Source organism: Melospiza melodia, chromosome 2 (assembly GCF_035770615.1).
Source record: "Melospiza melodia melodia isolate bMelMel2 chromosome 2, bMelMel2.pri, whole genome shotgun sequence".
Classification (NCBI taxonomy): Eukaryota; Metazoa; Chordata; class Aves; order Passeriformes; family Passerellidae; genus Melospiza; species Melospiza melodia.
In genome coordinates, this window is record NC_086195.1 from 125,145,846 (window position 1) to 125,173,595 (window position 27,750).

Here is a 27,750-nt window from a genome sequence, read left to right on the forward strand (position 1 = left end):
TCAATGCCCTGCAGCATCGGTCCAGAAGACTCCCCAGGGAAAATAATTCTTGCAAGTCAGGGATTAAAAAGAGTTCAAGCAGAAGTGAAAACAAAACAAAATCCAAAAGCAAATGCATTTCTTAAAGAAAACAATGATTTTTCATTCCAAAATTATCTTTGCAAAGCAGACTATCCATTCAAGTTTTATGCTGTACTGCAGGATCTAAAAGTCATCCTAAAAAAGCTTAACCATAGAGGTGAACCCGAGCACATTTACCAGGATCCCAGCTGAGGTTGTTCAGTAGTGTCACAGAGGCCCATGTTCCCAGCACAGAAGAGGGTCCTCAGCTGTGTAACCATGTACTTTGCTGAGAGTAGCCTTCAGTTAGCTGTAAATGAACGCAGATGGCTTACCCTTTCAGTCTGGATGGCAGATTTTGTCCTTTTTTTCTCTACAGGCAGATTCCCAACAGCCATTTCCCACTATGCTGGTGTCCCCAGTGGCAGTCATCACAGTTATATTATTGAAAACTCAGATGTGTCTGCATGTGTATTTCTAGCTCTAATAGCTATTTTGACCATTTTCAACAAATGATTGTTACCCTGTCCACTTCTTCTTTATGTTTTTTTCTCTCCTCATTCTGTTTGGTTTCTCCTTTCAGCTGCAGGACAGATGGGTCCCTCTGGGACTCTCATAATTAATTCAACCTTGATGTCTGACCCATCATTTATTTTTGTGTGGTCTTGGTGGCAGCACACTCTGAATCTTTCTGAGTATCTTTTATGAAAACCTTCCAAAAAACCTGAAGCATTAGATGTTCATTAAATACTAACGTTTGTTTGGTGCCCTTTTCAAAAAGAATGTGCAATCTCTGTTTTTAAGTACTGTAAAAATGGTTCATTTTAGCCTTGCAAGAACCATTTAATGTGAATAAAAATGGAATCTTTTGAAAGGTGGGTAGATGGAAGCTAATGTAGATGATTTTAGAAAAGCTGACTTACTAAATCTCAGAGGAGCAAATTCATCCCAGTTGTAAGTAGGTGTAACACTAATGAGTTAAGAATTATACCCATTAACATCACAATTGATTTTTTTCTGTTCTCTCTCCTTTTGTATGTCAGATAAAAACGGAATAAGAACCTTGTAAAGCTGACAATAATGTAAGTGCTAAGAGATGTTCAGCCAATTTCTGTTGGAAAGCTTTATTGATATGCATTTTCAAGGTTTGTGCATATATTGTTTTAAGAATTTCATTCCTGCACCTTCATAGCTTCTAAAAAGTTGGTCCCACTTGTTTTTATCCTGTATAGAATATTAAGATACCAAGATTAAGATTACAAAGATAGTTCTTGGTATCAGATTTCTGTGTGAATGGAGTACAAAATACAGTTCTCATGCTTCACATTCAAAATAAAACATGCAGAATTTCTGTTGTAGGCTGCCAGAGGGACCTCTATCTTCACATCAATCCATGAATAAAACTCATTGATTTAAAGTACTCTTACATGCATACAAAGTAAAATAGTCTGTGGAAGTTCAAATAAAGATTATGTTAGTCAGGAAAACTAAGAGTATTAGCTGTCAGAGGTGAGAAAAATATTAAATATACAACATATTACAATATATAAATATGTATTCTTCTATTATATATCTATTACTTATATATATACACATAATTTTTAATCTGTGGCCCATTTTTCTGCATAACAGCTTGATTTCTTATGTTCCCTTTTGCCTCTATAAATAAAGAACCTTGTGCTCTTTGATTTAATTTCCTATGTAAAATGTAAATTAGCGTGACATTGGGCAGAAAATTTGTCTTCTTTAAATTCGACTGGTTTCTTTTAAGTTCTCTTGATTTCTAGCACCCTTCATAAAGTGATCATTCATACAGATTCTCTAACACTTTCCTCCCTCTTCAGGATACAAAACTGAGTTCCACTGTCACCTTTTGACTGAAATGTCAGGTGTTCCCTGGACTAGCTGAGCCCCTCAGCTCTGTAGACCTTTTCGTGTCACTCAGTCCCCTCAGGCTGTGTCTGGACAAGCCAAAGCAGAGCAGCTTTCTGGTTTCTTTGTCACCACATTTGCACTGAAGTTCATCTCAGGTGGCTGCCACAGAGGGGAAGCCTGCACACAGAAATAGGTAGGAGTACTGTCACATTTGAGTCATCCTCCAGCCCAGACAATTATGAGATCTGTGTGAGCCATGGTGAGAGCCAGCATGTAAATTTAGACACAGCTGTAGGTTGTGAAAATTTGCCTTTTGCGAACTGACAGTTTTAGTTACAGGTCTTCTCTTGATTTTACTCTTCCCTACTTTCATTTGAATGAGCTCAAAATTATTTGGATTTATGTGTTAAGACCAATATTTCTATTCATCAAAACCAGATCCGAGTTGTTATCACCTCTTATTGTTTCAGGGTGTGTTAAACCAGAAATTTGTCAGCTGTCATATCCAAAAATATCTTTCCTACCCACTCCTCCTAATTATGAGTAACATCTGAATTTCCTAGACTGTGTTTTGTAAAAATAACTCTCTGGAGCAATTTATGGCAAAAAACAGGTTTCCAGCACAACCAACTCAAGCACACAACCTTTGCAAATAAGCCCATTTCCTGAGTTTTCAGGGTGATATATATCAATTCTATATCTGCACAGGGCATTTTTGAAGTGCTGCTTCCTAAATGGCAAAAATTAGGTTCCTTAGGCATCTAAGCTGATCTGATAACAAGACTTTGGTCTATAGCCACAATCCACTGAGGGACTTCTGGCATTTCCCCTGCAAAATCCTGTTTGGATCCTGCCTGGTGCAAATGGACTGGGGTCTGGCCTACTGTGTTTGCATCTGCTGCCACTTCCCTGTGCTCTCAGCACATCAGCCCTTCCCTTCACCTTCACATCACCTGAACCAGGCTTGTGCTTTAATATATGTTTTCTGCTCCTGGGTGCATTTCTGTCTCATTTCTGTTATTTCTACACTGAGTTTTGGGCTGCCTCAAAGCTTTTGTTCTGCTGTTATGGTTGCAGGGTTGCTTGCGTTACAAAACAATCACTAGTGATGATTTATGAAGGATAAAGTAAGTAGATAGCACATCTCTTAGAGATTAAGTTCTGCCTGTGCAACAAATGTGTTGGGCTTTGCAGTGGTGCTGAGAAGCCTCACAGCACACAACCATTGCAGTGACAAACCCCAGCACTAGAAATTAGCATTCCAAGCACTAGAAATTAACATTCCCAAGTGAGCATACCCTCTGTCCCACAGGGCTCTGAGTGGGATCTAGATCCTCTCATCAGTAGTCCATGCTCTCTAGAGAAGGTACTGAAGAGACGTTTTGTCTTTTCCAGCCATTGATCACCTTTGACAGCTTCTAAAGATTGTTTCAGCACTGATGACTTCCTGGGATCTTTTTCCTTTTGAAAATAAAGTACATTTCAGTCTCACTTACCTAGAGCTAATGCATGAATGTATATTAAGAAGTTATATGTCAACAGATACACTGTCTAGAAGTTAATTAAACATAAAATCCTAGAGGATTTCATTATTTTTCACACCAGCATTCTTTATCTTTTTTCCTAGTGTTCTTGTTAGTGCATGTTGCACATCTTAATTATCTTCCTTCTTGGGGAATTAGCTCCCTTCTTGGGGAGCTTTCCTAATGCCTTAAAACTCTGAATGGGGATCTTAAATCCAAATAGAGACATGGAGGGTCATTAGGAGGGTTTTGGGAGATGCCCCTGGCAAACTAGCTGCCTTCTCTGCCCCTTTGCTGGTGGCCAGAGCCCCATGAGCAAAGAGCAAAATGTTTCCATGTGTCTGCCACAGCCCTGATGCTGGGAGTGATGAAAAAAGTGTGCCCTATATTAAAATCCCAGATTGTGAAAGGACCTGGCAGAGGTGGAAGCCCATGTTATCCTTTGTTGTGCCAGTGGTGGGTAAGATGCTCTCCATCAGAGGGACAGGAGGGACAGCTGATGAGAGTGACACCAAAAAGGAATTACCAAGGAGTGCCTGTTAGAGCCCCCTCTGGTCTTTGTTTTCAGAAAATAGCATGTTGCATAAGTATGATGGAGGGACATAGATTTCACAGATGAGCCACTCAGGGGATAAGGAATGGTCTGGGTGGTTACATTCAAAGAGTGATTTTGGTGTCTAAGTGGAGAGCAGTGATGAGTGACATTCCTTAGGGGTCAGTGCTGGGACCAGTGCTGTTTAAAATGTCTGTTGGTGACATGGAGAGTGGGATCAAGTTCACCCTCTGTAACTTTGCTGGTGCTACCAAGCTCTGAGGTGTGGTCAACACGCTGGAGGGAAGGGAGGGCATCCAGAGGGACCTGGACAGGCCTGAGAGGTGGGACCATGCAAACCTCACAAAGTTCAACAAGGCCAAGTGCCAAGTACCTGGGACAGGGCAATCCCAAGCACAGGTACAGATTGCATGAAGAATGGACTGAGAGCAGCCCTTAAAAGAAAGTCTTGGAAGTGCTGTTGGATGAGAAGCTCAGCAAGGCTCAGCAGTGCACAACTGCAGCCGAGAGATCCAGACACATCCTGGGCTGCATCCAAAGCAGCATGGCCAGTGGGGTGAGGAAGATGACTCTTCCCTCTACTCTGCTCTCATGAGACCCCACCTGCAGTGCTCCATCCAGCTCTGGGGACCCCATCATGAGGAAGATGTGAACCTGTCGGAACAAGTCCAGAGAAGGGCCACAAAGCTGATCAGAGGGCTGGAACACCTCTCCTGTGACAGGGGGGCTGGAACTAGATCATGTTTAAGGTCCTATCCAACCCAAACCATTCCGTGTTTTTATGCTTATTCTACCATGGTACATAGTCACAAATGTGTCTAAACTTGACCTATTGAACCTTCAAGAAGAGTAGTTTGAAGAATAAGATTTTCCTGATAGAATGTAGCAATGAATCGGGTTTGCCTCTTTCTTTACTTCTTATTGTCGCACATGCTGGAATGGTCAAACTGCTTTTATTCTAGGCACAAAAAGATCAGTGAGTGTGTGTGTGTATGCTGAATGCATGCTTCAAATAATAAAAATAACAGATGAAGTTGGGGTTTTGCCTAAAAATGTCATTAGCTGTGCCAAAACCAGATGTTGAAGTCTGAAATCCTCTGACATTTTGTTAGGTGTTAGAGCTGAACATTGAAAAAGCCAAATTCAAAAGGCTAGAGGAAGAATCTGCAAATTAAACAGGGGAAAATCAGAAACAGAGGAAGATAGTTGGAATTAATTTGGGAATCTCTATCTTTTCCAGATTTTCTCTAGAACACACAGGACTCTTGAAGGCTGACCCCTTTGTGTTTAGTCTATCCTGTAGAAGAAATTGCATTGGTTTTGCTTACTTTATTCCTTTACAAAGTAGACCAGCCATTGTTTATTTTATGTCCTGCTGCATCCTTTTTGAGTGTAATACTGGCATTATTTTAATCTGACAAAAGCAAGGGCTGCTGCCAAAGGGATTGTCTTGCTTTTAACTCATGGGTGACAATTCTTTCTTTCTGCCCTCCATGTTCCAGGACTACCAGATATATCAGCATGCTGAGAATGAATCAGGGAAGTCACCCTGTTGAAAGCTATTCATTTAAGCTGGAGCTGTTTTAGTTTCCAGTCATATCTGTTACATTTACTGCACAGTCACATGAACATCCTTGCTGATGCAGGGCAGAAAGAGGGAAGATGGGAAAGGAGGCCATGTGGTACCTCACACTGCAGGAAAACATGTCTATGAGGGCAGCAGCTCCCACCCATGGTTATCCTGCAGTGAGTGCTGCCATTGCACTGTGCTGTAAGCCATCAGGCAAAAATGGTGAGGTGAGGAATGTGGGACTCTGTGCAAGCAACCTCCTCCACCTCCTGGTTGTCCCTTGACTAATCTAATTATTTTATTAAGTTATAATTTTATGACAAAGCATACTAGATACTCCATAAACCAGGTTAATAATATTAGTTTTTGCTTAAGTGAGGCTGGAGGGAGTGTCCTGCTCTAAATCTGACTTTGAAGTCTTCCGATCTGTTTAGACACAATTGAATCAAATTGACAGGAAATTTCATGAGAGAGCTTTCTATAATAGAATTTTTCTGTAACAGAATTTTTCTGGAAACCTTGGGACAGAGAAAGAGAGGTGCCAGAGCATTCAGATAGTGATAGACTCATGCTGGAGGTATTCTTCTCTTACCACATGGCTAAAGGGATGGCACTGAGGGAAGAGGCAGCTCTGTTTCTCAAGAAGAAAGCAACCATGCAGAAGGAGGGAGAGCACTCCCTGATGGTCATCTCTTTGATCCCTTTCTCTGATCTGCTTCAGCCTCAACAACATAGTAAGGAATTTATAGTAATGACTTCCTCTTGTATCCTTTTCCTAGCCCAGGACAAAGGACAATGACTCTAACCTTTGAGAAATAATTTCCTCAGCATCTTCCCTCCTTGCTCCAGTCTGGTCCTTAGATTTGCCTGTTCCCAGCCAAAGCCTTTCACTTCCATAGGTGCATTGCTCAGGAAAGAGATGTGTGTAGATATATTGATTTGGTGGATGCAAGATTTTATTATCCCTCATTATATGAACTATGGGAATGGAAGAAGAGCTATAGAGATGATTAATACTGAATTAATGAAAATCTCCCAGGCCAAATGAGATCTGAGAGCTCTTGGTACTGGCACCGAGTTTCTCTGCCCTAAAGCACCTGGGGGGCTGTCATGGTTTAACCTTGGCTGACTACTGTGTTGGGATTGCTGCTGTGTCTCAAGCACAAGGTTTTGTCCTATGGGGGTCCTTGAAGACACAAAAGCACTCCTGAGGGATGAGTTTAAGGTCAAAGTAAAGGCAGCTCCACAGCATTCCAGTGACACACAGGTCTGCCTTTGCACGGAGGAGCTCTCACTAAGCACATACCTGAGTTTCCAGGGCAGTGCACAGTACACAGTTAAGTGTGTTACTTCTCTTTGGCCACTGGTTAAAGAGGGAGCATTGTACTTTCATGGCAAGTAATAAAGACATTGCCAGTGGGAATCACATCCTCCTGAGTGGTTTAATTCATTCATATGGCTGGCAGTTCTACCAGTCTTTGTCCAACCTGATTGCTGAGCATTTGCAAAGATCAAACTCTCATCAGGTCATACCCTGATTATGGCTGTATCCTTTTTGCATCCTTAGCAAATGCAGATGTGCCTCATTCTTGACAGTCTGAAATGGTCATCTGCTGCTATTCCTTTCTTTCTCTCTGGAGTCTTTTTCTGTCCTCTAGAGCCTATAAAGCTCACCCTTACTTGCAACCCTTTGCTTACTCATTACTCTTTGCCTGTTGTCTTTTATTTATTACTGAATGCCAACTACGACAATCACTTCGTCATTTTTTTTAATCCCAAATTTCTTTCATAGTGCTCTGTTCTTCACTGTTGTGATGAATGCTTCAAACATCTGCATCAGAATTGCTCCTCCAGATCCTTCTCTGAAATTGCTCTTGGCTGTGATGGCTAGAGAAGATGTATGTTGTGCAATTCTCTGTCCATCTTGCTGATAAGACTGTTGCACTGTATATTTTGTCTATAACTATACATTGTCTCTTGTCCTCATCCTAAATTGTACTTCCTTTGGCCAAGAGCTGTCATGTTGCTCTTTGTTTGCATAATGCTTCTCACAATGAAATTCTGATGTGTGGTAGGAGCTTTTCAGCATTTAATGGCAAAAATAAGTATGAATAAATGTTTCTGTGTGACTGCATCACACAATGTGGTCACAGTATGCAAAACTTCAGTTTTCTTGAGACAACTTGTCTCTCTGCCTACGGAATGTAGGTGCAATGCAGGGCAGACTGTTTTCAGAAAGGAATGCGTTAGGAAAATATTTGAGCTTGAGTAATCCCACAAACAGGAAAAAACCCCCAGTGTTCTGCAGTTTCAAAAAGATTTCCTACTGTGCAGATTTTTTGCTAGCCCACTCCTTTTGCCATCTCAGAGCTCAAACAGCATGGCCTAGAGCAGTGGTTTTCCAAATTCCTTCCACTTGTAGCATACTAGCATAAACAGCATTTGCATATGGATGTCATAAAAGTGACTAATGCTGGCAATCATCGTACTTTATTGCAGTAATGTGACACATGTGCCTGAGCATCTTAAATGATCTGCTCCAAGCTCACTGGGGCTGAAGAAATGGCACACCTCTTATCTAGCAGTGACACCTGTGGCAGAGCAGGCTTGGACAGAAACCAGAACATTGATCCAGCTCCAAATGGGTGTACAAGAGGCAAAGGCACTAGCTGCTTCACTGCATGATTCCGCTGCACTGGGTGTGCATCCTTTACCCTGAACCAGAAATTAAACCCAAAAAGTTGAACAAGTAACATTTCTAGTTTGCTTGCCAGAGAGTTCAATGTCCTTTTGACTGCAGCTGTTGGCAAGTCAATGGTGAGACCTCCCACTCTGAACTCAAGCTTGCCCCCAATCGTATTTTAACATCTCAGACTCTCCAAAGAGGTCTATAAATGGTTCTTTGAGGTGAGGGGCAGTGAGTCATGCCATGAGTGTGAGGCTGAGTGCTGCCATTTTCAGCCAAGAATTTTCAGAGTTTAGGGAATTTACACAGTTCAGCTTTGTCAGATTTTTCTTCCACAAGGTGAGGGGGGAGAGTTGTGAAATTGCATCATCATATAGCACAGAAAACTTATTTTCATCTCTTACAGACTGGTTTTCAATTACTGGTCAGGTTCCCCCCGCAAAAAAAGAGATGTGCCAGTTGTGCAGCGTGCAATATGTCATGTGTAATGGCCCCTGGCCCATAATGCCATCCCAGTTCATTGTCTGCCTTTTAGCAGTATGACAGAAGTATAGAGGTCTCCAAGGTGAGACAAGGCTATGTAAAAATCATTTTAAAATAACTGGTCACTGCATAGAACAAAAAAGGATGCAAATTAATGCTCCCACTGAGGGAAAAGAGCCATGCTGCTGTACCAGGCATCAGCCTATCTATGCAGGAAGAAGGTGCTTTAAATGTGCAGGCAATTCAAAGCAGAGTTTGCACTGTAATAACCACAGGAGACACAAACTCAGGCTGTCAAGTCATGTCTCCCTCAGCACAATTCCTTTTTTTAATCTGTGTGCATAGCTAAGAAGACCAGTCTCCCTGTCACAGAAACGATTCATGTATCCTGGTGCAGCTGCCCTTTTCAAACACATAATTCATCCCCCATTCCAGAGAAGCATCTCAGAACTCTCCCTCTAGGGAAACATCCCATAGTTTGGTGAAACAGCAGCACAATCTGTCCTGACTCACACTTTCACCCCAACTGGCAAATAGCAAACCCAAAGGCTGGATGCATCTCTCCAAAGACACAGCAGTTTTGTGACAGAGGGCTGACATCCATTGGCTGCTTCCAGAGAAACATGCACTGTAACCCTGGAGCTGGAGCAGGAGCCCTCCACCACAACCAGCAACCTTGCTTTATAGCCAGCTGTAGCAGGAGCTCCATGCACACAGAATCTCACTATACAGCCCCATGGGATGTCACACTAATGCAAATGCCATGTGCCACATCCAGCAGTCCTTCTCTGTCTTGTATTTGGGAAGCAGAAGCCAGAACACTGTGTAGAAAAAAAGGTCTCTAAATATAGTACAAAAAGAGCAAAGGCTGTTTATCACAACCCTTTAGTGCTAATATCTGCTTGAATTGTGTATACCTTGGTTCCTTTTATAAGCAATTGAACCAAAACATTTTCTTGGCATTTGCTTTCATTCTTTATTTCCACTATATCAGAGATAGAGAGTACAGTGCATTTATTTGTATGCAATTCCCCACAGGTAATCTTCAGTTGCAGCACATAAAACTTAATTTTCCCTGATTGCACAAGATTTCTTATTCTACACAAAGTTGTAAATCACTGCAACAAAGACTCCTTGCTTGCTCAGTGTAGGCAAAGCCTTGCATTACTTGAAAAATTACTTTGGCTTTCCCATAAGCTCCTTGTGCTGCAATTCCAAGAGCTTCTAATACCTCCAAAGATGTATCCAACTTCATGCTTTCTGCACATAGCATTGATGATGCGGGGTGATGGTGTAGGTCTTTTTCTCATTACCTACCAGAACACTTTTCTTCTCAAATTTATAAAGGACTTCAGCAAATACATGGGTTTTTTCTTTCCTCCTTATGTCTCATTAAGCTAGAAGCAAGGGTTTTCCTTTAAAAAATTACATGGTATTGTTGCTTCTTTCACACAACCCTGATCATTCCAAAACCAGCCTTTTCAAGAACTATATTTCCAGGAACAAATCTGAGAGTATGAGCAAAAGGGAACAGTGTCATGTCTGGTAGCATGTGTGCACAGTGCAGCTATTAGGAAGAGAAGGGTCTCTGCAACAACATGAGCATGATGTTCCTGGTTCACAATGCCATTTATAAGTACTTGAGGCCACACAACGTAATTTGGAAGCCATTTGCTTTAAGACTCCCAGACTTGATATAGGCATTAACTCTGAAGACATCCTCTGCCCTTAGTTGGTGGTAGTTAACTTCCTTAGTTGGTGGTATTTAACTTGTCAATTTTCAGTTAATTCATAATTGTATGGGTATTGTTGATCACTTGAGTAAGCAATAGCACATGAACCTTGTGAAATATTAAGGAAGGAAGGAGGTAGAAAGTTGCCTGAAAACTCTGAAAACACAAAACTTGACTCTTTTTAAAGATATTGTGTGGAGTTTACATGTGATCCATACAGGTCTGCTCCAGGATCTCAACAATCTTTCCTAGCCTGCGCTGAGGTTTTTAGGTACAGCTGGCTCACAGTGGAAGTTTTCACAAGGGAAGGGCTTTCTAGATTCAGCACAAAACTCCTTCAGAGGGCTTCCCTTTCTTGCAGTAACTGGCTGTAATGATACAGGGCTCATACAGCTGACAGGTTTTGGTGAGGAATGAGGACATCACCTGAACTGCTCCTCAAAGCCTCCTGACTCATCCAGGTCCCATCAAGGCTGCTCACACTTCAGCTAGCACCAGCCTCTTCCCTCATGGCACAGGTGGACACCTGGACTCAGGAGGGGAGTCACAAAGGTTTTCCAGTTTACAAGAACAAGAGTGAAGGATACTCAGCGCATCCAGAAAGTTGGTGGCTTTCTATTTGGAAAGTGTTAGTGTTGTTTCAGGTCTCCCATGGCTATTCCCCCGCACAGGGACTTTCAGCCAGGAGTGCAAGTACCCTGTTGAACTCCTAAAACACTATGGCTTTGGTAATTTCTTGTCTTAGCTGAGAAACATCATCTGCAAAACAATTTCCTGATGGACATCTTGTCAAAACAAGCGAGTTCCTGGGAAATACTTAAGTTCCAATGAGTTTAATTTTTTGATGAAAAAATAGTTTGTCAGTAAAATCTGCACAAGCTTCAACAGGGACTCTTCTGGTACTGAAATTGGTGCCAGATGGGCACCAGTCCTTCCACTGTTGAAGGCAGCTGGAGTTTTGCCACTGACTTCAAAGGAATTAGGATCAAGCCCATGAATTCATGACTGCACTTTTTATTTAGCTTTCTGAATAATTTATAAGTAAAAATAGGCTGTATTCTCCCACTCTTTCTGATGTTGAGTAAAGCTGTATTTGGTTACACTTCTTGCTTTCAAAGTAGCTTTGGTGCAGTTATGAGTGTCTCATTATGGAAAAGGGTGTCTATAGGGGACAGATAGAAGGAAAAAGGAAATCCTTAGGCATATCGAAGGCACACAGCAGATCAGAGATTCAGAGATGACAGATCAGAGCAAGAGAGTCCTCATACTTAGAGCTGAAGGCTAAATAGCTAGCATTGTTTCAGGAAGTGGAGGGAGATCTAGAAGGCATACTTCTTTTTGGTAAGGTAATCTATTTTTAATGATATTGCATTTAATTTTATTTTCTTTCTTCTCAGTTCTTTAGCCATTCGTTTCCATAAGGTTTCTTGCTGTGCTTAACTCCTGAACAGACTTTACAGCAGATAATGCATTTCTCTGGGATACACCAAACTTGTTCTCCACCACTGCAGACCATTTTCCTTCTTAAAACTATTCAGAAAAAAGGGGAAAAAAATTCCCAATTCACCACCCAGGGCTTAGTGTTTACTTCTGCTGCACGCATCATTTATTTTCATTCTGCACGATCATGATGACACGCTCGTCCAAGCACATGCTGTTCTAATATGCTACATTCCTTCAGCCCCTCAGTGCGTTAGAAGTGACATTGCTGCTAAATGAGAAAGATCTTGTAGGACAGGCAAATAGATTGCTAAGTACTGCTGCCTTTCAAAGACCCATGTTGTAGACAAAAATGATTGGCTTGCTTTTTTGGACTATACATCGTTGTGTATGTGGATGACCCTGGTTAGGAAGGCTGTCTGCTGTAGGATTTTAGGGACTTCATTTCTTGAGAACATGCTGACATATTTAGCAGGCTTTTGGAAAAGAGAACGAGATGTCTGCCTCAACCTATGGCTGGAGGAACAGAACATTTGAAGTTTGAGATGTGTCCTAGGAAAGTATTTCTGCAGCTATCATTTCATTTGAATCTGTTCAAGCAAGCACATGTACTGTGCTTCTTATATTTTCTGGGTGAACAGAATAACTCTGCTCTCAATCACAGTGTGGGTTTCAGAAATCTATCTTCCATGATGGATAAACCACTTGCAGACAATCTGTTCCAAATTTGCTTGTTGCTCTCTGGCAATAAATTAGAAAAGGCAATAGTGGATTGTTAGAGATTAACACAAAACCATTAAGTACTGCTTTAGTATATCTATAATATTTTCTCCTAAACTGTGCCTTACTAGTTACTCTTCATAAGATAGTGCCTAAATGAATAATTGTGGTAGGATTTTGTAGGTTTTGCTGAATTAATTTAAATTGTCTGTGGAGAACTTTGGAGACTTTCTCTAAACACTTTTAAATCAGAATTAACTAACCAGAAAAGATTAAAATAATAGATACATTCAATATGACTTGGTCAAAGAGGCTTTGGCACAAATTTGTCTGCTAATATCCCACTAGTAAGCTCTTGGAATTGCTGTGTCTCCTTCTGTACTATCCTACCAAAGAACATGTAAAGTATCAGGTAAAGAAAGTATAATGTACTTCCTCCTAATGTCCATTTGAGTCAAAGGCTGTTTTGTTACTTGGCTGCAGCAGAAGAAAGATTGTATCCTGCATTTGCCAGTAGGGATAATAGTAAGGAAGAGCTGTTTTAGCTTTCTGAAAGACTACTTTTTGGGTCTGAAAATGCTTTTACAGATGCAGTCCTCTCAGGAACCCAGCAGAGACAGAAGAATCTTGTATAGTTATGACACTAGTTACTTCATAATCTCACTGTGCTTCAGAACATAAATTATAATTATAGCAAACTAGTTTAATGAGGGCACTTTATGAACTTAGTATTTCCTGAAAGTACCTACTCTGAAGTGAAAATGCAGTAATAAATTCAGACTGTTTATTTTAATCACAAAATCAGATATAGAACTGCAAGTTGCCAAAGTCTCCGCAAGGCATGAAATAGGGATGTGCATGATCTTCTCAATATTTATGAACTACAAAGTATAAAAATCAGCAGTCCCTAGGTGAAAATATTTTCAGTCTTTCAGGGGGACATTTTGAAGATGTTTTATTAATAATTTTAATTTTGTTTTCTACTCTGTTCAGTGGTTCCTTTCTAAAAACTTAAGCATGATATTTTTTCTTTCCAATTTGTTTTTCTGTATTGGATATGTAGAGATTTGAGGGGATTTGTAACTTTTTGCTTTTAAAACTGATTTGAATCTTATATCTGTATTTGAACAGCACCATTCTTTAGCTAATAGTTTCCATAAAGACAGAAAACAAAGATTTTGTAGCAAGTGAAAGTCTTAATAAAGTGTACTTTCCAGTTCAAATTGGCTCCAATTTATCAAAATACTGAATCACATGTGTAAAACTGAGAATTTAAGCAATCTTTTCTTATTTAGAGAAGAATGACATTTTAGTCACACATTAGTAACACTTTGGTCTGTACAGTATCAAGTACATGCTGAAGTATATTTGTAAGCCACACAGTGAGGTCCTGTCTTTGGTAGGGCAGATGTCAGTCAGAAATTAATCCCTTACCCAGACCTAAATTACTAGAAAATAAGAGTATTCAATAGCAGAACAGTCCTCCTTCTTACAGAAGACAGAACTATCAGGGAAATGCCACAATCCGGGAGCTGCTGTTGTGATCACAGTGTATCAAACTGTCCCTTGGAAGTCTAAACTGGGATAGGATAATTTTGCCACTAACATGGATTAGTAAATGCACTGGCATATTTGTCAAGGGAGACGCAGTAAGGATTAATTATTTAAATCTGACCTAAATTTCCCATGTTTCTCTCTAGTTCCATAATAATAACAACAAGAAATTCCAAACTAATAATTTGCTATTTGAAGTAAACCTAGAGTTAATTGTCACCCACACTGGACAAGAAGTAGGTTTTCCTTACTCTTCATTTCATTTGGGGTATGTAACTAGGTGCATAATGTTGCCCATTTAAACTGTAGTTCATTCAGTCATATTGGGATATAAAGGACATATTTGGTCCCACATGGGACCGTCAGTGTAGATGACAGTTTCTCTCCTGTATCCACTCATCCTTAAAAGAGAAATAAGTTGAAAGCATTTATAGGTGGTCCCTTTTAAACCCACATGTATTAGAAATTAGAAGCATGTGTGTATATGTGTGCATGCAAGCATGCACAACAAAGACTGAGAGAAACTTACCATAATACATTCTGCAGAAAAAAAAGAGATTTATGTGGAGAATAATAAAAAATAATTTTGGCAGTGGAGAAGTCCTGTATGATGTATCTTAATATTTGTCACCTATGTGGTAAAGTCACAAGCAGAGTATCTAAGACAGTCATACTAAAGGCCAGAAGAAGGAAAAAGCCTCCCCTTAGTTCATATCGCACGGGCTCTCTGCTTGGACACTTATGTCATGACAGCTTGCATTGTGGCAAGGTGGGGACTATGGCTTCCTGATAAAGGCCACCAATTTTTAATGAAGAGCACTTGATTACTGCTCCCATTGTAGGAAAAGGTTGTTTGGAGGTGAACAAGGCTCTGTGCACAGAAGTATTCCACTCCTACCCTTCACTCCCAAAACCAGATGAGCTGTCGCTGTCTCCAGTATGATTACTCACAGCTGGGGAAGGTCTTCCTGAGAAACAGGCACAGTAGCTCCATGAACTGAGACTGGTGCATCCTTATCTCAGCATGCAGGACTCACAGCCAACAGTCACTGAGACACTGTGAACAGTTTTACTGCGCCGTCTCATCACATCCCTTGCATGATAAAGTCCCTCAGATAATATAAGGCTCGCTGTTGCAAGATTTTGCCTTTCTAGACAGGATTGCAGGGCTGCTGGGAATGTTTGACTGGTTTGGCATTCAAATCCAAGCCTTATCCCTCTAAATCCTATGTCAAGTTTTCTAGGACATCCCCCTTGCAAAGAATGGATTTGGGGTAAAATCAGTCTCTCTGCAGTCTCAAGGGCATAAGTCTCAAGATACTTTGGGCTTATCAGGACCACAAACACAAATGTAAGATCTTTCTAGAGAAGGAATCAAAACTGAGTGAGAAAGTTGAGTTCTGGTATTAGAGATTGTCATAAGAGCTACAGGCTTCCAGAAATGTCAAATTCCTGACACTGACTGTGGGTCAGAACTTTCCATTAAGCTTCTCATCTGGAAGCAAATCTGCGTGAAGATCAGATGACAGACACCAGAAAGCAATGCTTGTTTACATATTCAGAGTTTAAAATAAGAAATTTGCAATCATGTTTATGTTTTAAAAAAAGGTTTCTAAAAGTTTTTTGTGAAGAGGAAGAACTGTTTGCTTTTACAAAGTAGTAAGCAGACTTTTCTCTGGCATTCATAGCCTATTTGGGAAGTACTTTCCAGCATCTGTGGGCAAAGCTGTTTAAAAACAGTTCTCTACAAAAATAAAGTTGTAAGGCTATAAAGCATTTTTTATCTTGGCAGACCAAAATAGTTTTTTCCCAGTATTTCAGGAAGCCTCTGACATTCTCAAAAGTTCATTAGCTCGACTGTTTGGGGAAGAGTTTTCTTTCTGTCTTCAATCTTCTACTGATACAGAGATTTACTTTTGTTTATATCAATACAGGGTTATTTTTTATCACTTCATGTTTAGATGCTTGCTTTCGTATTGACATTTCAAGTAAGTGCCACTTTGAACAAAAAAGTAAGGGATTTTGTTGTTTTAAAAAGAACAGCTTCAGTGTTAAATTGGATTCCAGACAGTGGGATTTATAATCTAATTCTTACAAGAGATTCAGAGCTTGATATCAAGAGCTGGAGTGCTTCATTGTCCATCTATAGCACACTGTAAAATCAGAAGTTCTAAATTCTTTTTTTAAGTCTATATTTTCCTATCTCAAAGAGCTAAAATGTATTCTTTTTCTTCTTGCTGTTGATGAGCAAAAATTTCCTCACCCTCTGCTGTCGAAGAGTCATACATATTTGATAGCTTTATCCTTTTCTCCTTAATATTTCAAGTAATTCAGCTAGACTATCTTCATCAATGGGGTAAGCAGAGCTGTAACACCTACTTAAGGGAGGGGAGCCATCTGGTTTCCTTGCAACTTGGAGCCTGCTGGCAAATATTAGGTTGTACCAATTTAGAGCATGATGAAGTGGGAAATAATGGACATTTCTGAAGAATCTGAAATAGGATCAGCTGTTATCGGCGAAAATTGGCAGGTGCAGTGCACTGTGCTGGCTGTAAGCGTGGTCTCAAGTTGGACAGTGCAGCTGGGAAAATGACTTGCTAATTGAATGGTTGCAGGACTCCCAGCAGCTCGGAAAGTAGTGGAGCATCATTAATTGGAGGCTCTTGGATGACTTAGTGGAAGCTGTCACAGAAAGAAAGATCCTACAAGTCGAGGTTTACTTTCTAGGTTAGTATTCTGTTACACTGAATGAGTCCTTGTGGAGTCAGAAGTGCTTTTAAACTCAGGAGGGCCAGCCTAAGGCTAGCAACATCTATTCTTTTATTTACAGCATGGTGACAGCGGTTGGGAGGTATAAAAGATACGCAAGTACACATTTGTTTAACTGCGTGTTTCTGTTGTTATCTTTCCCTTCTCTCTCTTTTTCCCTTTTATTTCCACTTGTGTTGGGTTTCAAAATTGGCTTGGCTTGGAGCAGAAATTATTCTTTTTTTTTTTCTATTTGGAGCTTTGGAAGACTGTGTCCTCAACTGTTTCTTGGATGCTACCATAATTCATAAAAGTAGTTATAGAATAAAAACTGGCCTTATTTTGGTCCAGAATAGTATTACATACAGCTCTGGTTTATGTGGGTCTCAGAATAGCAGTGAATGCAAAAGCACGTGTGCATTAATTGTGGCTTCCATTCTCATATGTTGTTTTTGTTCATTAAATGCAAACATATTGCAGTGTATCCTAGTTTAATATAAAGGTCTATGGGCAAAATGTGGCATTTTCCATCAGCTGTTAACATCCCTCGAGGGAAGATGTATTGGCAATGAGTGCTGTGCAGAAAGCACTGCTGACTTCAGAGTGCACTCCATGTATCATTAGTGACGGTAGCATCCCTGCGTGCCTGGAATCTCTCCAGCCATGTACAGTGTGGCTTTCCTGGATGAGTTATGGAGGCTGGGAGGTAAGAGACTTCAGAGTTGCACCACCCAGCATGCCTCTGGCCTGCACAGACATGAGGTTGTCTGTGAGTGTGGATCGGATGAGGAGCAGCAGGCTGAAAGCTGGCTTGAGCCTCTTGGTGCGGAGTTCATGGGCTGTAGATCAAGTGTTAAACTCTTCAAAAGAACTGATGAGACCACGTTTTCAAGCTGGACTCTAAGCAAATCTTCCAGTGGCCATCAAGCTCTTCCAAAGTTTAGGTGGTACAGCTAGGGAAAATGCATTCAGCTTGTATCTGCATTTGGATAACCTGTGTTAGGTGGGAGGCAGGGAAATGAAACTGGGAAGATTTGGAAGTTGTACCCTTGGATCAAAACCATGTGTGGCAAATGTCAAGCACAGGCCTGTGATTTAACTGAGAATAGCAAAACATTGATGTAGAGGCTCCTGCCTCCTTCCCCAGGCTCTGACTCAGCAGTCTGGAAAAAGCTGTTTTGGGGAATTCTGTGTTTTTAAATGCTGTAGCTGGACCAATTTATGGTGTCTGGTTCTAGCTTAACTCTTCTGCATGCTCACTTTGCCTCTTTTGGTCTTCCTGACATTAACAAGTGGATGGAAATAATTCATCTGGCCTCATAAATCAAATCAATTCATAGAATCATAGAATCATTTAGGTTGGAAAAGACCTCTAAGACCATCCAGTCCAACTGTTAATTCAGCACTGCCAACCCACCCTTAAACCATGGCCTTGAAGGGCTATGTCTATTAAGTCTTTGAAATACCCCCAGGCACAATGATTCGACCACTTTCCTGGGCAGCTTGTTCTAGTGCTTGACAACTCTTTCAGTGAAGAATTTTTTCCTAATATCCTATTCTAAGCCTCCCCTGGCACAACATGAGGCCATTTCCCCTTGTCCTGTCAGTTGTGGTGACAACAACCTCCTTTCAGGTGGTTGTAGACAGAGATAAGCCTCCTTTTCTGCAGTGGAGGGAACCTCATCACTCTCTACAACTTCTTCATCTATCTCTTTTCCTCCCCACACAGCTGAATGAATCTGCCAAGCAGCTCATGGAGATGGACAAGACGTGCTCGGCTGCGGCCTCTGGCTGTGACCTGCCGCTGGCCACAGAGACGGTGGCGGTGGCGGCGGCGGCAGCGGTGGGCCTGGCCCCGTGCTCCACGCTGGCCGCTGCGGGGGCGGCTGGAGCAGCCCAGAGGCAGGTGGAAGGCAAAAAGAACGCCAAGAAGCGCCACTCCTTCACTGCCCTCAGCATGACACACAAGTCCTCCCAGGCCGCCAGCAACCGGCACTCCATGGAGATCAGCGCCCCCGTCCTCATCAGCTCCAGTGACCCACGGGCAGCTGCCAGGATCGGGGACCTCACCCACCTCTCCTCCAGTGCCCCAGCCCAGGTAAGGTGGTGTGCAGGGGAGTTTGGGCATCCTTAGCATGTGGCAGGCCCTTGGGTCACCTCTTCCAAAATGGCTCACCCTCGCATGAAGCAGTCACATGGTGCTGTCATCCTGGTGTGACAGTACTGAGCACCTTGCATTAATCACTGGGCAAGCGTGAGAAGCCAGAGGATAAGGCTAAATTGGATTCACATTACTGCAACCATTTAAAAAACAAAAAGTAATCCTACAATCTGTTAGAAGCAATGCAACTGTTACAGCAGTTTCTGTTGTAGAAGGGAATAATTTTGAGTGATCCCATTACCCTGAACATGTCTGTTACTCTGCAGGGTAGCAATGTCAGTCTGAAATTCACACACTGGGGATAAAAAAAGATTTTTGGAATAAGTATTTCTGTACAGATCACTGGAGGATGAGCAAATGTGCTGCACTTTGACAAGTGTTGTATCCCGCAAGTAGCTGCTGTTCCGAAAAACCCAAGGAGTTTTTAAACCATCACACATACTGAGAGTGCAGCTGCCCTCTCCATCCTTCCCCCTTTCAAAGGAGGAGGCAGAAGAGCATCCTCCCAGACACTCCCACAGGTCCCAAAAGGAGCTTCCAAGAGGCTGCTTCTGGGGCCCTGGCAGAAACAGGAGCCAAACTCACTGAAACCCTTTGCAATTGCCTGCTGTTTCTGTGGATAAGGAAATTCAACTGGCAATTTGCAGTTTTAAGGTGTAGAAGAGAAGGGAGAATAGTTACAGTCCCAAAGCTCTTCTGCCTCAGCCTTCCTGCCCAGTCATCTACACAGTGTGTGTGCGGATTAGCACCCACATGTGGTTTATAGACCGGTTCCTCACAGTCTGTATCTCATAGTCTCATAGTCCAAAATAACCTCAGCATGACAGGGTCTTCCCACACATCCCACACTGCTGAAAAAAACCATCCTTGCCCTTTTCCTCTCCCTGGACATGCCTTCTGTCCCCTCACATCCATATCCCCAAACAGTGAAAACATGGATCACTTGCCAAGCCTGTGGTGGCCTGGAGCAGGAGGCAATCCATGTAACTGCCTATGCTGGTATGCATGTAGATGTCTGGGAGAGGGATAAGCAGCAAACTGTAGGGGGTGATTTGGGCAGAAATGCCTGGTTTTGTCCATCTGTAGTGCTGATGGGTCTCCCCAATGAGGTCAGTGTGGTGCACCAGACCATGGGGTCACTCCTGATAGCTGTGCCCCACTGTGACCCAAGATACAAGCCCCAGGCCCCTGCAGCACAGGTTTGCAAGGACTCTGGGGGAGGCAGGTCCCTGATTGCACACCATGAGCAATGCAGGGCCAGCCAAAACTGTACTGAGAGGACACTGCCTCAACTGCTCACCTCCCTCCACTGCCCATCCGCATGTAGGAGCAGAGAGAAATCTCAGTCCAACTGTAATAGCACCCGTTTTCTTCCACATGCCTTTTCCAGGAAGGGTTTCTGTGGTGTAAGGTCTTCCCCTCCTTTCAGCCCCCAGCAGGAGGGTGAAGGTGAGGATATGGCCCCCATACAAAGCAGCAGGGTGTGAAGATGTACTGGGACATCTGTGAAGCAGCTTTAAGAACTGCACATGAGGGAGGGTCTCAAACTTGTCAAGTAAATGACACCCAGGATTTTGGCACTGAGAGTGACACATTTGGACTTCACAGAGACATGATAGTGGCTTTTCTGGTCCTGTGCTAGTCAAAAGAAACACAACACACACCATTTTTGTACATGTTGAACACTCATTCTGAGCTAATGGTTTTGTAAACCACAAAAGTTATACCATGAAACAAAAAGTGCCTTGATTATTCTCCCCTGTTTAACAAGAACAACTGGTATGCGAGACCCCACTCATTTCTCAAACAATTTTGTCATTTGCATACAAGTGGTAGAGGACAAGAAGGGCCTGATGTTCCCAGTGACAAGTTATGATTATTGAAATCCAGCCCACAGGAAGCTTGGTTGGGTCCTTTGCAGCAGATGGGAAGAGATGTACATGGGGTGTAATGAAGCCCATGGTGGGAACAGGTTTGGGGAGTGATTCTGCCTCAGGGTATAGAGCCAGTTTGCAGACAAGAGAGCTGAGCACAAGCCTCTGTCACTGCTGGTCAAAACTGTCTTGGCCATAATCCAGGCAGAGAAGAGTCTTGGTAGCTCAGATCAACCTTAGTGAAAAGAGGCTTCCCTCTGTCAAAAAGTGTCACTGGTCCCTGTCACCCCAAGTGTGGCATTTACATATATTAATACATATCTCTGCTTTTGGGAACCTTGCTTTCTAATTTGAGGGATTCAAACATTTTCCTTTGAAAGGTTTGCAATGAATGTGGATCTATAGGGGGAAAAAAGTGGGGCTGAAGTTTTCACTGTGTTCTCTTGACTGTAGGAGCAACCTTCAGAAAATGCTTGTAAGGTTAGCAATGAAATCACAAGAGCTAAAAATATGCATTCACCTGGTTTTAAGCCTTCTAAATTAAGTCTACAAAAATACAGAATTTTGCTCTTACCAAATGTCCATTAAAAATGTGCAGCTATATTTATATAACTATTAATCCCATAATAATAGGGGTTACATTTTAATTAAAAATGTCAGAAATTCAGTCTCTTCTCTGCCATCTGCTAAGACCTGACATGGCTCTGAAGCAATTAATGATGCTTCAGCCTTAGACAGAATATCAGTTCAGCACTTTTCTTTTATTCACATGGCTGAATGCCAGCCAGAGTAGCATAAACAATGGGCCCCATGAGCTCTTACATCAAGGCATTCAGGGCAGTAAGAATCTTGTCTTCAGATTTTTTTGCTCTAAAATACATTTGGCATTTCTGAGGTAAATGCCCTGTGTGTCTTGTTCAGCATTTGACATCTTGACAAATCTGCAAACTGATTTTACTGCTGCTTCAGAAGTGCTCAGGGGCGTTGCTGAGAGCATGGGCAGGTTGTAGGAAGGCTGTGCATGTGGCTGCTGAACTCACCAGTGAGCTCTGCTGCAGGAAGATGTCTCACCTTTTCTCTCCTCACTTGAACAGGAACCTCTCTGTCCTGCATGTCATTGTCACAGTGGTCGTCTCTGTGACCATCTCATGTCCTTACTGGTTTGCAACAGCAAATTCAGCAAAAGCTTATTTCTTCAAATGGAAACAACAAATTTACAGTTTCAGTATCTAGCAAATTTATGCCATTTTTTAAACTAGAATGTAAATTTGGTTATTGTGTCATTATATCCCATCCTTGAAATTTCCAGGCATTTTTCATTGCTTATTTAATAGAGGTCTTCATAAAAAGAAATAAAGGAATTTTGTTCCGTTGTAGGTATGAGTTCCTCTGAAACAGATCAGGATTGGTATTTAGCTTGCAGGGGAATTCTAAATTTTGAAAAAGTTCAACACAGTTTTATTATAGCCTGTCCTTTGAACAAGCGGAATTCAATTACAGGAGTTCTTGAATGGCACCCAGTCCCCTAGCTCAAGGCAAGCCAGCGAAAGTCTCCTCTGAACAAGCATCAGTTTTCCCTGCAGACCTGAGGCACCTACATGTGGAGCACCTGCTTTCTCTCTGCTGACATGAGAAGAAACAGAGACATCTAGGGCTTACTGCCTAAGTTACTGCAAGAACTTAAAATTTAGGTGCAAATTTTACATGTTTCATTAAATGTAGCATATATTCCACCCCTTAGAAGTTATTTCATGTGTGATGCTTTATTCTTGTGGCTTTTGTCAATTCTTGTGAATTGAAACCAGACTTCCACACTGAGCTGACATGCTTTTTTTGTTTTTATGAGTCGTTAGACTAATATAAGCCTCCAAGAGGGCACGGATTTCTGACTGATTTCTGCACTGACATGCAGACCAGACTATGAAATCACATGTTTTGAAAGCAGTTCTGCATATAATTAATTTAATAATCAAAGACTGCTGGCCTTCCATAATGTGTTCATTGTTCTTTAAGCAGAACCAGCTCAGCTGTTTTCCAAAAGCCAAGATGTATTTTGAAATGAATGATGGTCTTAAAAAACATCTTCACTGACTACAAACCTTGGGATGCTTGAAAGGTAGAAGAATCAACTTGAAGTCACCTCAGCTGGATAAAATAGTGACTGGAATTCCACAACAGCCAGAATATAAAGCATTTAATTTAAAAGAGGCAATGCTGGAATCCTAATTTTGCCTGCAACTAAATTTGCTTGTATGCTTTTTGCTGCATGCTAAGCATCACTCATTAAATGTAAGATCTCCATCTGAAAGGTAATAGTGCCTTTCCATCATACAGAATGTCCTATCATACTGGCAAAATGGATTTTTATTGAAGATGTAAGTAGTGCTGCAGGCCTGTGATGGAGCTGAAGCTGAATTAGGTTACGGGTGCAGAGGAGTTGGTTCGTAACTGAGACTCCTTGGGGAGTGGGGAAGGTCCCCCTGGAAGGTAATCATGCCTAGGCCTCAGATGGCTTCTCTTGCTTCCATTTTCACCCCTTATGAATTATTCGTCCCTGCTAGTTGAAAAGGTCATGGGTCAGTCCTGCTCCAAATCCCCTGGATTTTGACAGAAAAAGCATCTCATGAATAATGAAGCATGGCTTTGTGCACACCAGGGTAACAGCTGAGTGGGGAAGAAAGGACCCTCCCCACAGAAGCAACTTTTGTGTCTGTTTTGAACAACTCATGACCATGCACAAGAAGCCAATTTGTATCTGCAAGTATTAGTTCAAGCTCCTAACCAGAGGACATATGTTCAGGAAAAGCTGAGAATAATGTCTTGAACGCTCCCAATCCCAAAGATTGACAGTATTTGAAATGAAAAATGTTCCTTGAAGTGTCTTGCTATATAAATCATTTGGAAGTGTGTCCTTATCAGTTATTTAGAAGTGCTGAATTTTAGCTGAGAAAATGTAATAGCAGAACTCTGGTTGAGCCTTGGCTGATAACCTAAATGTGCTGACCATGAGAGGCGTACAGATTATACCTAAAATCCAGAGACTAAAAATGAACCTTGAATTTTCAAGTGCACAACAAGCTCTGAGAAAATAAGTCAAATTCAGGTATTTTTCAGCTTTGGCTGGGAGTCCAAATTCTATCCAATCTGCTCTGTTGGTGACTGTCAATGACAACTGACTGGATACAAGAGTGAGACAGGTGAAACTAAGGGCAGCTATTTCAGGAGGTGGCACCAGTCAAAATGGCAAAGTACCTGTCTTTCTGTAATTCAGATCAAAATATGTCACAAAAAATGCATAAGAGCTTTTGCTAAGGTCTAATATAAATGAATGATTTATCCTTGTGCATTTCCAATTCTATTCATAGTTATTTATAATTCCAGACATTGCCTATTGTAAATATCTTGTTGCGGAGGGGTAGTTGTAGGTGGGAAGGAGTTAACTTCTTTTAAACAGAAATTTTTAGGCAGGAATGTAAGCAGCTTCTTTTTTTGCTACCAATAGGTCTCTGAATATGCTCTGTGCATGTTGGGATATATTTCATTATTTGTCAAAACTGTTGCAAATGAGGCTCATGAGCTGATTCAGTCTATAGACTGATTACATAAGCTACCAGGAATCCAGGTCAAAGCAAAATTGTCTTTAGGGAACTACCAGGTTAGAGACAGTGTCTTCTCTTTTTGCTACAATATTCCTTATCACAAATATATTTTGAAAGATTTTTCAAGAACCAGATAAATCCTAATTTTTTTACAGGAACTAGGAAGAGAAAGTTGTACTTTAAAAGGGTTATTCAACTGTGCGTGAAACCCTATTGCCAGTAAAAGAAAAACAACATGTTTTTTTCCATATGCTCCTCAGGGTAGTAACCTGAAAACATTTTGCCACTAAAATAATTTTTGCACACAGCTAATCTTGAGGCTTTACAGTACCTGCCAGTCACCTACTGGTTTAGAAGTCTCAAGAGTAAGTGAGACACTGCCTTGGTATTTACCCCATGCCATAAAATCCTGTTCATCTGGCACACACTATGTCTACATATGTATGACATTTGAGCAGAAATTACTAAAGTGTGTATTTTCCTCTTTTTCTTTTTTTGCTTGGAGGGTGTATTTGTTTACCACTATTTTCTCCCTGGATGGGGACTTCCTACAGGAGGCATTGCACAGAATCACAGAATCACAGAATCACAGAAATTCAAGGTTGGAAGAGACCTGTAAGATCATCAAGTCCAACCCATGTTCTAACAATTCAACTAGATGATGGCAGCAAGTGCCACATCCAGTCTTTTTCTGAACTCTTCAAGGGATGATGACTCCACCACCTCACTGGGTAGATGATTCCAGTATCTGACCACTCTTTCTGTAAAATACTTCCTCCTTAATTCTAGCCTGTATCTCCCTTGACGCAGCTTGAGACTGTGTCCTCTTGTTCTATCTGTTGTCGCCCGGAGAAAGAGACCGACCCCCAGCTCACCACAGCCACCCTTCAGGAAGTTGTAGAGAGTGATAAGGTCACCCCTGAGTCTCCTTTTCTCCAGGCTGAGCACCCCCAGCTCCCTCAGTTGTTCTTCGTATGGCTTGTGTTCCAAGCCCCTCACCAGCCTCGTTGCTCTCCTCTGGACACGCTCAAGCATCTCAACGTCCCTCCTAAAGTGAGGGGCCCAGAACTGGACGCAATACTCCAGGTGAGGCCTCACCAGTGCCGAGTACAGGGGCAGAATGACCTCCCTGCTCCTGCTGGCCACACCATTCCTGATACTGGCCAGGATGCCATTGGCCCTCTTGGCCACCTGGGCACACTGCTGGCTCATGCTCAGCCGACTGTCAACCAGCACCCCCAGGTCCCTTTCCACCTGAGCACTGTCCAGCCACACCGTCCCCAGCTTATATTGGTGCAGGGGGTTATTGTGGCCAAAGTGCAGGACTCGGCACTTGGACTTATTGAAGTCCATCCCGTTTGATTCTGCCCATCCATCCAACCGTTCCAAATCTCTCTGCAGAGCCCTACGTCCCTCTAGCAGATCTACACACATTCCCAATTTAGTATCATCAGCAAATTTACTAATAAAAGACTCTAAACCCTCATCCATGTCGTCAATAAAAATATTGAACAGGATCCTGATGATTTTGTTGTACAGTTATCAAAAGGACAATTCTGAGTGTGGGATTAAATTAACATCTTTTACAGGTCAAGCTTTCACTTGAAGCCTTCCTGTGTCTCTGATTGATTTTCATGTTCTTTGATCCCAGAATTTCAAGAAACTATTTACTACAAACCTATTTAAAACCTTGTGGTGGAGAGCTATACCCTGAGTATAGTCTGAGAGAATCAAGGCTGAATAAAATATAATTCTCATGATGCTCATCCACATGATGCTTAATTAGTCCTCATTTGGGGGAGCTGAGAAGCTGTGAGCCATAATAATCAGCGCTTTTATGGATAGTAATGTCAGATGAATCTTCAGAAGAAAATGACAAAAATATTTGGGGTTTTTTTCTTCTAACTTTCAGGCATCATTAGATTGCAGGATAGGGGAAATGGAAGCTCAGGAAATTAATTTACTTGACTTCTCCAGTTCTTTGCATAGCTCTATGAGCTACTGAGAGAAGATATGATTTAGAGTTTTTGGTCTATTACAAACCAAAAATAATCAGGGCCAAACTGGTCCTAGAAAAAGCTAGCATAATACTGTGCCTCACCTTCATCCGCAGCCACAGATACTTGCAGGTTGTAAGAACCCCTCAGTAAATCATATAAATTTAGCTCCAGTCTTTGCAGGAAGGAACTGGGTATTTATGCAGCTATTTATGCAGCTGCAGCTGTTATCCTGCACATTTGTTTGTTTTTCACACACACCGTTATGGAAAAAAAAAATCTTCCTCTAGAATTGGTAAGTCCATTTCAGCCCCCACTTTGATAATTAGCATTTGATGAGGCTACTTGATCTTGCATGTAACACTTTTCATCAATACTTGGTGTCACTACCATGCATTAAGTGCTAATACATTATTTCTAGGAACATTAAGGTTCAGAATGATTGCCACAGTCATTGTTTTATGGAGTCAGCAAATTAGAGAAACGAGTCACAGGAATCTTAAAGACCATTAGCCTGTTTTTATGATATTTCCAGAGGATGGTATGTCAACTTATGTGAGCTGAATGGGTGTTTTTTCTCTTATTTTAAAGTAATATTAAAGAGAAATTTAAAGTAAGCTGTAAATATGCATTCAAGACATTAAAAGAATTTTTCCTGAGAATTAATGAATGTGATAAGTGCCCTGTGGTGAGAGAGTGCTGGATTTTCTTTGAAGTCAAAACTGAGAATTCTGGCTGATTTTCTAGATGATAGGAACATTCATCTGATAGCAACAATTATTTTTCAGTGAAGGCTACTGCAACCTGCAATATCATTTTACTCTGTTGCTAGTTTTATCACTGTCTTCTAGACTTCTATTCTGCTTGAAGACTGAATCTCTTGCTTTTGCAAGGCACTTTCACTAATCCCTACAGGCACCCTGTCTTTTCAAATTAAACCACAAATGTGGCCTTAAAGTACTGGTGAAAATCTAAAGTAAATCTGCAAGGGAAAGAAAAATATAATTTAATGCTGGAAGTCCAAACTAGTCATTCTTATCCTTCCATAAACATGTGGATGGGAAAAGAGAAAGTGAATGAGTTTGAGAAGATGTTTCAGCCCAGATGAGTAGTTGTTACCTTTAATTTCCTGATGTCTCTGGGCTTGTCAGTAATATTTGAGGGGGAGTAATGT

General features: G+C 41.5%; 1 protein-coding gene across 1 annotated transcript in view; it reads left to right on the forward strand.

Annotated features, from left to right (window-relative positions):
* The window catches only part of SH3RF3 (SH3 domain containing ring finger 3), a 245,316-nt gene that overhangs the window by 162,838 nt on the left and 54,728 nt on the right, over positions 1-27,750 (forward strand). The window contains exon 4 of the mRNA XM_063149876.1: positions 18,675-19,043. Within this exon, the coding sequence (XP_063005946.1) occupies positions 18,675-19,043 (369 nt within the window). The remainder of the gene's footprint in view (positions 1-18,674; positions 19,044-27,750) is intronic.